The 11,902-nt window shown below is 38.5% G+C and overlaps 2 protein-coding genes across 3 annotated transcripts in view; one reads left to right on the top strand and one right to left on the bottom strand.

The window, feature by feature from the left end:
- LOC106806312 (protein LSM12 homolog) overlaps positions 1–666 on the bottom strand; it is a 22,951-nt gene extending 22,285 nt beyond the window's left edge. The window contains exon 1 of one of the 2 annotated variants that reach the window (XM_014808200.1): positions 641–666. The gene's annotated coding sequence lies outside the window, so the exon portion shown is untranslated. The other variant, XM_014808201.1, reaches the window with a different exon arrangement.
- Positions 667–767: 101 nt separating this feature from the next.
- The window catches only part of LOC106806310 (centrosome and spindle pole associated protein 1-like), a gene marked incomplete in the record, with an annotated part of 31,697 nt that continues 20,562 nt past the window's right edge, over positions 768–11,902 (top strand). The window contains 2 exon segments of the mRNA XM_014808198.1: positions 768–846; positions 3,618–3,857. Coding sequence (XP_014663684.1) covers positions 3,708–3,857 — 150 coding nt within the window.

Here is an 11,902-nt window from a genome sequence, read left to right as displayed (position 1 = left end):
AGAATCAGGAAACACCCACCGGCGCTCTTCGTGACCTCATTCTTGCACTGCAACGCTGCAACGTTTTTAAAATGCTCCAATGGTGAGGCTCGTACGGGAGTTGGAAAGCAGCGTGGTAGTTACCCAAAATGCAGTGTGCCGCCTATAGCCCTTAGACTGGTACTCGCTCCCACCTTTCGACTGGGCAATGGGAGTGAACGCAAGAATTTCGTCAGTCTTTGTGTGATTTCTCTATGTGAACGCTCGGCTCGAGCCAAATTTGGCTTATTTGGCGCAGGCCTAATTAGGCTCAAACTAAAAACGTCCGTGTGAACGCGCCTATAGGTTAAATGCCAAAATGAAAACGAAACGTCACGAATTCTATTTTTATCCTCCAATCACAAGTCGGAGCAATTCCTCTGTTTACTAGACTGTTTTACTTTGTTTAACTTTTACTTTTAGTGTTTAGAGTCAGACTCCTCTGAAAAGGATACTAAGAGCTAGCATGTTTGTCTGCTGGTCGAAGGCTATAACTTCTCCTTCAATCTTTTGTCCATTACACGTTGTACACGTCAGCTCATTGCCAATTGTAAAATATACACGACCTTGAGCCATTATCCATGTCATTTTGTGCTTATTTCTTATTATAGGTCTACTTGACTTGTCTCTGCAAATGCAATCATGTTATAAAGCTGAGCACCGGTTAGTGCTGCTACGTAGTGAGAAAATCTAGAACTAAGTAGAAACTCAGAAACACCCGGAAGAGGTCGCTGCAAAAAGGAAACGTTCAAACGTCCGTCGCATCCGAAGACAGAATGTCAACAACAAGTTGAACAACATTGACTAGCGGAGAAATCCAGCCTCCAGGTACTATTGAATTATATTACTATTCAAATTAAAATAATTCAATATGTAAGTATAACGCCCGTTTACATGCCCGTTAGTAAACGGTTTATGCGATGTAGAATGCGTTACAGGCGTTATAGTGTACTGTCTAAGTGTCCACTCAGTGGCCACTGTCTTCCCATTCTACTTGCTCTCCAAGTGACACATTCACACTCACAGTCACAAAGACTCAAAGTGACAGACTAGCCTCAGAATAATATAAGAAAAAAGATATGCCTAGTAGCTAAATACCAATGACATTTACTACTAAAGGTGTTGTGTTTGTGTACTCTATATCGCTTAGTAATTATAGTATTACTATTACTATTAGTATTACTCAGTATTACTATTAGTATTAGTATTAGTCACTGGCAGCAAGAACAAGTCCGCACCTGCAGCGGCTGCGGCTATAGTCCGCAAATGCAGACGTTATAACTCCGCTTTGCTAATCTGAGGGTGCAGGTTTATCATTACCATTACTGGTGTCTGCGTCGACTCGGACTGCTGCAGCTACAGCACACACGCGGCCATTGAATATATATATAACAACTTGTTTTATAACATTGTTATATATAGTCAATGGCCGCGTGTGTGCTGTAGCTGCAGGTGCGGACTTGTTCTTGCTGCCAGTGGTATTAGTAAGTAGGAACTTAGTAATAGTAGGCCCCCTACTTGTAAGTTGTAATTAGTACCGTAATCGCTTTGAGTCTGTGCAAATGCTTGCACTTTTACAACATTGTGTTCAATAATTCATACCTACACGCCGCAGTATAACGGCCCAAGCCTAGTTTAGCACCCCAGATTAGTTTAGCACATATGCAAAAACACATTTGCGGGGTCCCAAACTATCCTTGATCCAGTAAAACTTATATGTCTTAGTATAGTATAACTTAACTATATATATATATATACTATTTACTTACCATACTATACTACTAGTAGTAGTTTAGTATACTATAACTATCAGAACATGCTATAATTAAAGGGATACTTTCCTCTAGAATTTAGGAGTATATTATGATAGTAGATTCATAAATCATGGCATATATACCTACCTACAAATTTTTATAATTACGCATTCACATGTCGTTTGTCATAAAACAACAATGAATTTCCAAATTTTTAATTTTTAGGTGCTGACATCACTCGCGATTGTGCTGCCACCCTGAAAAAGTTGCGCATTTGCCAATTTATTTTGCACATTACCACGGGGTATTCTACCTGCTTAATATGGGCACCCGTGGCGAGTGTAGCGAGCCTAAAAAATTATATATATATACTTATCTATCACATTAAATTGGGAGTTTGGTCGACACATTTTATTCAGATAATCGATTATAGATCTTATATGAGCATTTTATTATAAAACAGTGCCTATATATAATGATAGAAACATGGAGATCTGCATCAGAGCTCTGCTAATTTGGGCATTTTATGAATTTTGTAATTTGGGCGTTTTGCTAGGGGGTCGTAATTTGGGCGGCCGGTATTTGGTTTGAAAAATGGCCAGGATTAGGCCCTGCATTACAGATCAAGAGCTAATCACAAAAGTGCAATAATATTTATACCTAAATGCTAAAACTGAACGATATTCATTTTAGAACAACTTCATTCATATTATAACTGAAACTAAGCATAATTTAGAAGATAGTGCAATCCTTTTGCTCTTAAACTAATAAATAAGAAACGCCTTCGGTCTGTAGCCTGCAGCCGAAACGTACGTTGCTTTGTGCAACTTTTTCAGTGGATGCACTGCCAGTGGCGCCACCGTCATTGTAAGCAACGATATAGCCGTCGGTTTTTAAACATTAAAAAAATAAATTCCTAATGAATACTGAACCATAAAACTTTTTATGTAACTTAATTTTAACCTATTTTAACTGAAAATATCTGAAGAACTTAGAGTAATGTAACCAAACACGAGAATAGGTAGCCTGACCAGGCTGTACGATCATTTTATGTCGTAGACTTCTCGCCATGTAGCTCCAAGAAACGGTCTTTGCTAAGGTTAGAAGACCTATTGCAAGAAGAATAGGTCACTGTTGTGTTGGGTTACAATATTGTATCTATAATATCAGGAGTAATTATTTACTCCTGGTACCATCAACGTATACTTCCACATTTATATTTTTGACGTGTACCATCTTCAAAGGATCTTCGTTTCTGTAATCATATAATATGCCTATTGGAATTTAGTTCACATTTAGTTAATTGTAAAATTTAAGTTTTTTCTACTGCAACCCACAGTCTCTCTCCATCTTTAATGTAGTCCTGTTAACTTTGAAGACTAATCTTTACGATGTTATAAGGTTTTATTCCCAGCTATCTTATCCTGGATTATCAGATAATAAGGGAGTTGGTGATAAATATGTATCCATCCTTTAGTGACAAGTTAAGCCACTTTATTTAGTCAAAGCATTATGTAGTCGAGGTGAGTACTTGTGACACTCTGTGGTAGCCTATACTCCAACCAACTAATAGTAATACAGCAGATGATAACTAAATATTTTCGTTTACTCAACTTAATTCTTGTGGGACTTTTGTGGGATTAATTTTAATTTCAAGTTAGGTTAGGATTTTCCAATGGATCAGATTAGAATGGATTATATTATTTAACTTTGCTAGAAAATGTGAAAACATTGGAGGGTAGGGATTTACAGTATCGTACTAGTCATACTCTCACTGATTGAATCATATACTATAATGTTAAAAGTAAACATAATCCAATCATTATTTAAAATTTTGGTTTCAAGATCACCATTGGATTAATGAAGCAGGACCCTGTATGCAAGTCTTCATAAGAGAGTTTGGGAAATGAATGTGTGCGGTGACTGTGGTCATGTATGTGTGACACTAGACCAATGAAGGATCGAAACACACAAGGGCACAATTCCCCACCCCATATTGGTCTGCCCCTTGGAGGAAATGATGAGAAGCAGTCGAAACTTCGTGAAGAAAGAAAGAATGAATACCTAGACTTTTTAGTAAAAAAGGTACAAGTATTATTTATAGGTAGTCCATCTTACTTGTTTATTCTTTTTATACAGTTATTAAGATATGAATGAATGACCTAACATAGTCGGTATTTATTTTAAGGTGGCATGTCCTAACTCACACTACTAAAAATGCTGAGACCATATAAGCCAGAAATTACATACAATAAAGTAGCCTGCCAAGTAGGACTCTGACAGTTGCATTTATTCAATGGGGAAGGAGAATTTGCAATGGCATCCAGTGCAAATGGTTCATAGATTATTAAACAGTACATGTGGAATGAATTCAAGTGAGAATAGCTCAAGATAGCGCATACCAAAGGCCTTATTCGCCTTTAAACCACTGTAAAGGTTATAGTAACCACTTGTAACATAAAACAGTGTGCCTATTTAATATTTACATTGTGTGATACAAGTATAATGTAATTAATAATTGTACAATTCTGATCAAGGACAATATTGATTGATGTTGTTTCACATGTTGTAAAATACTAGCACTGTCCAAGCTCAAATATTAGGAGGTTGAGCTTATCACAGGAAGCACCAAACTTGAGGATTCTTGTTCTTGGAAATTGACGCTAAAATGCTGCTCTATGAGCATGCCGATACAGAGCAAATATTTTGAGGAAAGAACTGCAAGTATTTTCCTAGGAGTTCGTAGCAGTTTTAAGTATATATTGGAGTAGTTTTTATGCTAGCAGTAAAAAGTGTTATTTTTATCACCGTTGCTTAGTCACATACTTTATATGCACTACTGGTGGCACCATTCTTTCACTGCAGCGCTTGGCCCACTAATTATGCTAGGAGTTATAGTGACGAAACCACAATGGCACGTGGCTAGGTTATAACTCTCATTGATCCGGCTCGAATCAATGGTTGCCACAGAGTAGAGTAGCAACAGCACACTGTGGTGACTGCAGACGCATTTGTCATTATTCCAGTAGGACCACACAGACAGTTTTTAGATTGGAAGGCTCTAGAATCTTAGAATGCTACGTGTGTAATTTTGGTAAATACTAATGGAAAATAATCATTTGATTTGGCCGTTCAGGTCACACATATCTAAACATATTCCTACCATTCATTGCTTGTGAGGGCAGAGATATAGTTTTAGAGAATCTGACGGTCTGCAACATTATCTGTATCTATAAAAAGTGAAGCATAGTACCACCAAGCATGGCAAGCGTGAGGAAAATCGTTTAGGTTCGTATATTTTCTTTTTGTCCTGTAACGTTCTGCATGGGTTATCATTAGTACGCTATTACTTTATATATTATTATTACATTCCGTATCATGCGGTATCAGCCACTATATATGTAACTGCCAAGTTGACTTTTTTCTCTCCAGGTACGCAGTAGCTCCTACCTTCTCACACGTCATCAAGTTAAGTGCTGTGTACCAAAACTATTAGGGAAAGCATTTCTGCGCAAACACGAAAAGGCAATTACCGCTTTTAAAGTCGATCAATAGTATTTGCCTTGGTCAAGTGGAAACTACGATATTGGTTCAGTTACACCTTGGTGGAAATGGCAACCGTACAACGGGAACGTAGCAGTGTTGTTGATATACGTTTCTGTTAAGCTACAGAGATGCTTCTTGTCAGATTTGCAGATAAGAGGCACATCTTTTGTGATCCAGACATCTGTTTGTAACATCTTCATCTGCCTTGAGCACCCTGAGATTTCTGCATGACCTACGAAATGTTCAAGTGTTGCTAGTTGTTGGAAGAATGTCTCAAAAGGGACTGGTGCACATTTGCCAAGATTCATAGAAAAAATTTGCAGAGCATTTGAGACTGACAATTAATATTTTTCCTGGAACTATGATCTTCGTGACATGCTTGGGATTTCAAGACCAGTCACCTGACTAAAAGCAAATTGGGGCATTGCTAGAGACAGCAGATTCTTACTTTGTTTACAACTGCGTGGCACAATAAAAAATATCTTGCTGAATACTGCAAAAATCCTGTGTGAAGGATCAAGGAATGCACTTGAACTGAATGACATCTGTTGTTCTTTCATCGACATATAGTGTCGGTCATCTCAGGCTGTGGTAACACAACTGAAAGGAAAATGAGTAGATATGATCCAACCACCAATAGCCTTGGTTTCAATGGACTCAGGGTCGGTAAGAGTGCAGCTGTGCGGAAGCAACAAATATCTGTGCGGGAGGAGAACACCCTAGCAGCTATTAAGGGCTGGCAACGGCAACAGAACTTGGAGAGGACAGTGTCACAGGTAGGACTTGGCGCTGGTTACCATAATGACGGGCCTGTGAAAAATGGCGCCACCAGCAGTGGTAGTGACACCTTGCTTAGTAGTAGCAGGCAACCTGCACATGAAAAGATAGGAAGGCACGAGTTTAAGGCCAGCTCTGCAGAAAACCCCACAAGAAACCCTCAGAGAATAGATAATGACATACAGGGTAGAAGGCAAAGCAATCACATGATGATGAATAGTATCCCTGAAGGACAAACTTTAGGGAAAAGTGCTAAACATCGTCAAAGTCGTCTGGAGGAGAGACAGCAGAAAACATTAAGTGCTCAAGACAGCTGGGCAAAGCAACAGGAGTTAGAGCAAATTATTCAGAATAAATCGCCTAACCCTGATTATATTGTTTTACCCCAGCCTAATGAAGATGAAGGGTTGGCATTTGGTACCAGTGCATTATTAATTCAAGATAAAACCCAAAAGCAAGTATTAAAAGTAAACTTAGCCAGAGAAAACTGGGAGAAACAGGAAGACATAGAGAAATCTATACAGAACCATAGCATAAAGAACCATGCGAATACAGATGATATCCCTGATGCACTTGTGTTGGGCAAAAGTGCTAAACATCGTCAAAGTCGTCTGGAGCAGAGAGAGCAGAAAACAGTGATTGCTCAAGACAGCTGGGCGAAGCAACAAGAGTTAGAACAAATTATTCAGAAAAAATCTGCAAGAACTGATGATAGTACTTTTAATTCTTGCTTCTGGATTTTATCTTGAATTAATAATGCACTGGTACCAAATGCCAACCCTTCATCTTCATTGGGCTGAGGTGATACATTATAATCAGATATAGATGATTTGTTCTGAATAATTTGTTCCAACTCTTGTTGCTTCGCCCAGCTGTCTTGAGCACTTACAGTTTTCTGCTCTCTCTGCTCCAGACGACTTTGACGATGTTTAGCACTTTTGCCCAACACAAGTGCATCAGGGATATCATCTGTTTTCGCATGGTTCTTTATGCTATGGTTCTGTATAGATTTCTCTATGTCTTCCTGTTTCTCCCAGTTTTCTCTGGCTAAGTTTACTTTTAATTCTTGCTTCTGGGTTTTATCTTGAATTAACAATGCACTGGTACCAAATGCCAACCCTTCATCTTCATTAGGCTGAGATGAAACAAACTTAGCCAGAGAAAACTGGGAGAAACAGGAAAACATAAACAAATCTATACAGAACCATAGTATGAATCACACAAAGGCGGGTGATATCCCTGATGGACTTGTGTTAGGCAAAAGGGCTAAACATCGTCAAAGTCGTCTGGAGGAGAGACAGCAGAAAACTGTAAGTGCTCAAGACAGCTGGGCGAAGCAACAAGAGTTGGAACAAATTATTCAGAACAAATCTGCAAGAACTGATGATAGTGTTTCATCTCAGCCTAATGAAGATGAAGGGTTGGCATTTGGTACCAGTGCATTGTTAATTCAAGATAAAACCCAGAAGCAAGAATTAAAAGTAAACTTAGCCAGAGAAAACTGGGCGAAACAGGAAGACATAGAGAAATCTATACAGAACCATAGCATAAAGAACCATGCGAAAACAGATGATATCCCTGATGCACTTGTGTTGGGCAAAAGTGCTAAACATCGTCAAAGTCGTCTGGAGCAGAGAGAGCAGAAAACAGTGATTGCTCAAGACAGTTGGGCAAAGCAACAAGAGTTAGAACAAATTATTCAGAACAAATCTGCAAGAACTGATGATAGTGTTTCATCTCAGCCTAATGAAGATGAAGGGTTGGCATTTGGTACCAGTGCATTGTTGATTCAAGATAAAACTCAAAAGCAAGAATTAAAAGTAAACTTAGCCAGAGAAAACTGGGAGAAACAGGAAAACATAAACAAATCTATACAGCACCATAGTATGAATCACACAAAGGCAGATGATATCTCTGATGGACTTGTGTTAGGCAAAAGTGCTAAACATCGTCAAAGTCATCTGGAGGAGAGACAGCAGAAAACTGTAAGTGCTCAAGATAGCTGGGCGAAGCAACAAAAGTTGGAGCGAATCATTCAGAGCAAATCTGCAAGAGCTGATTTTATTCTTCCACCTCAGCCCCATGAAGGGTTGGCACTTGGTACAAGTGCACGGTTAATTCAAAATAAAACCCAGAAAAAGGAATTAAAATTTAGATTGGCAAGGGAAAGCCGGGAGAAACAGCATGATATAAGTAGAAGCATTGAAGAAAAACCACCTCAAACGAACACTGATACCCGCCCTGGTTTTGGTAAGAATGAGGAAGGCCTACCAATCGGTAGCACTGAACAGCTGCTACAGGAGATTACTCGAAGGCAAGAGTTAAAAAACAGAGGTGAACTGTCGGAACCAGCAGAAGTTGGGCAAGTCTCTACATAATGAGCTTATGATGAATGTGCCATGCAAAATAGTACTGTGGAGTAATTAGTCTAAACATCTCAGAAAATGCTGTTAGAAATTGTCTTATATTTAGTAAAAAAATTAAAATTAAAATTTTAAATATAGAAGTTGAAATTTACTTAGTTACAGAATGTGCATCTTATATTTCCCAGCATAACTACTGTGTCACAGGATGAATTATTGGACATGCAGTCATTATTCTGACACCAATAACTTTTTAATTATATAAAATTTTATTGTGTGTTAAGTTGTGTACATTGCACAGTAACATCACTCAGAGGAGTACTTATATGTTATAACTGCATCGCATTAGCTGCTTGGCTTAGTGTGGTTTGATGTATGTGATGGAAATGTTATCATTAAAATGTAATTTTTCGTCACTGATGTAATTGCTTAAGTACTTTCTTACCTTTCGGTTATCTTGTTTCTCTTCCATTTTTTTTATTCATGCTTTCGTTTTCTTTCATTTCTTTGCTTTCTTTCCATACGTAGACCCAATTTCTTTTACACCCTTTCACGTTCCACCTTACAGACCTATATATCTACATATATGACAGATTCCTTCTATTTGTTTGTTCATTGCTAGTCGATATTCTCACACTCCTACTTGCTTTACCTATGTTGCTTCCCATATCCTTGAAAGTGCTGATCACTTTCATCTTCTAGATTTGCCTCTTTTCTTCTGTTGCTGGCTATTATCAATTTAGTTTTTTTTAAGAAAGTGATATCTGTGTGTAATGTATGTTGTGTTGAAATAAATGTTGGATACTATATTATAATTAAAATATTATTTAACGTGGTACATATATTTTAAAATGTGTGTTGGTATTTTGAGTCCTAGACGGATGCATTTCTTGTGTGGTTATGCTATGACATGTTTCCACATGAAAGCTCAGTAAAGATACTCCTGCATGGCTAATTTTAAAAGTACATTAATTTTTTGTTTCTCCCTTAGGTATAAATCTTAGCTAAGTTGTGTCAGAACCAACAAGAATTAAAATTGCAAAATTTCAATATATATTGCAGTCGAATTATGAATCATTATTTCTGGTAATGCCCTGTACACCCTGTTATGCTGGTATACCGGACCGTACCCAGGGTACGTTCTGGCAGTACCCTGGGGGACATAGACCCTATGAGTCCCTGTTATGGCTACTCCACTGCTTTCTCTTTCTCTCTCGACCAGTGAAAGTGATCTATAATGCATTTCTGTGATGCTGCACACCTGTGCATGCGCGCTTTCCACGTGGTTGTGCAATATGTCAGGTGTAAGATATTAAGGGAGCCTAATAATCCCTTGTTCTCTCATGATCATGTGTGGCTTAGATTTTGTCTCCATCCCACAATCATGTAGTACCGCCGTGTGGAACTGTTAACACATGAGGCATTCACGATAGGTAGGGTGATCTGCTGCGTTAAGTTGTTACCTACTCTGCGCACACAAGTAATGCATGCGTGGGTGGTGACTAATGAAAGTGCCAATGCTGGTGTGGTATAATATCGCAAGCGTCAATTATTCAGCATCTAGTTGCTAGGTAACAGTTGTCACGCCACAAGCCATCGGCTGTCACCAAACAAATCAGTAACCAGAGGCCATATGCCACAGCAGGTTGGTGTTTTCATTGATCGTTCTTTATGGTTGGACGTAAGGATACGTAGAAAAGACATTACAAAGGTCGACGAATATCATATATCTGTACTCGTGTAAGTGTGTGTTTTCGTCAGTGTTACTTCACTGCTGTTGTTTCTGTCATTGTGACATTATATCAACAGATCAATGTTTCTGGTCGAAATCGGAATGGCTTCCATTAGCGTATCCTGTCTAGACAAACGTGAGACCTGACTGTGCATCTCTCTCTGTATGCTTTCTAAACGTATCCTTGGGTACTTGTTGTATTACGCATAGAAAATAATGTATCTGCATGCAGGGCAGAGCATATATGTCAGTATTAATAAACCTGTTCCCTTGCAGGATTATATTATAGTATCTAGATGTATTCATATGTGACCCGCTCCAGCAAAACCAGGATTAAGTAGAAAAATTCTACAAATTGAGTTATGTGCATATCTGAATAGATCATTTAATTACCTTTAAAATGATATATAATATTTGGCTATATCTAAAGAATTTAGAGATCGGAAACCGACTTATTCCGGAATATATGCAGCTTTTGAGATAAAGCGTTCCTGGTAAGGGGCCCAGTCGGGGATAAGCGGTGAGGGGCGGGTCTGAAGGGATTTTTTTTTGGTTAATTAAAAATGACCATAATAATCTAGAGATCAGTGCTAAACATCGTCAAAGTCATCTGGAGGAGAGACAGCAGAAAACTGTAAGTGCTCAAGATAGCTGGGCGAAGCAACAAAAGTTGGAGCGAATCATTCAGAGCAAATCTGCAAGAGCTGATTTTATTCTTCCACCTCAGCCCCATGGAGATGAAGGTTTGGCACTTGGTACAAGTGCACGGTTAATTCAAAATAAAACCCAGAAAAAAGAATTAAAATTTAGATTGGCAAGGGCAAGCCGGGAGAAACAGCATGATATAAGTAGAAGCATTGAAGAAAAACCACCTCAAACGAACACTGATACCCGCCCTGGTTTTGGTAACAATGAGGAAGGCCTACCAATCGGTAGCACTGAACAGCTGCTACAGGAGATTACTCGAAGGCAAGAGTTAAAAAACAGAGGTGAACTGTCGGAACCAGCAGAAGTTGGGCAAGTCTCTACATAATGAGCTTATGATGAATGTGCCATGCAAAATAGTACTGTGGAGTAATTAGCCTAAACATCTCAGAAAATGCTGTTAGAAATTGTCTTATATTTAGTAAAAAAAATTTAAATAGGAACATTTTAAATATAGAAGTTGAAAGTTACTTAGTTACAGAATGTGCATCTTATATTTCCCAGCATAACTACTGTGTCACAGGATGAATTATTGGACATGCAGTCATTGTTCTGACACCAATAACTTTTTAATTATATAAAATGTTATTGTGTGTTAAGTTGTGTACATTGCACAGTAACATCACTCAGAGGAGTACTTATATGTTATAAGAGGGGGGTAAGGGGGGTACTGTTCACAGTTCACAGTAAAAATAAACTGCTTTTCACATTTCACAGTGAAAATAATGCTCTTTTCACAGATCATGGGGATAATCCAGTTTACAGCTAAGGTCATAGAAGTACACAAGTGTTCTAAATATCAACAACACTTCTAAATATCAAAAAATGTCTGCGCAGTAGTCATGCTTATACATGTGTGTGTGCGTGCGTGCGTGCGAGCGAGCGTGTGTGCGTGCGTGCGTGCGTATATATAGTTTCCATATATGTTCTTCTGCAGCTAGGGTGGTCCGGGGGCATGCCCCCGTGAGTTTTTAAAAAATTAGGCTATATTTGGTGCATTCTGGTGA

Source organism: Priapulus caudatus, unplaced genomic scaffold (genome assembly GCF_000485595.1).
Source record: "Priapulus caudatus unplaced genomic scaffold, Priapulus_caudatus-5.0.1 Scaffold153, whole genome shotgun sequence".
NCBI classification, from domain to species: Eukaryota; Metazoa; Priapulida; class Priapulimorpha; order Priapulimorphida; family Priapulidae; genus Priapulus; species Priapulus caudatus.
The sequence above is the reverse complement of the archived record's forward strand: the minus strand, read 5'-3'. Positions and strand labels throughout refer to the sequence as shown.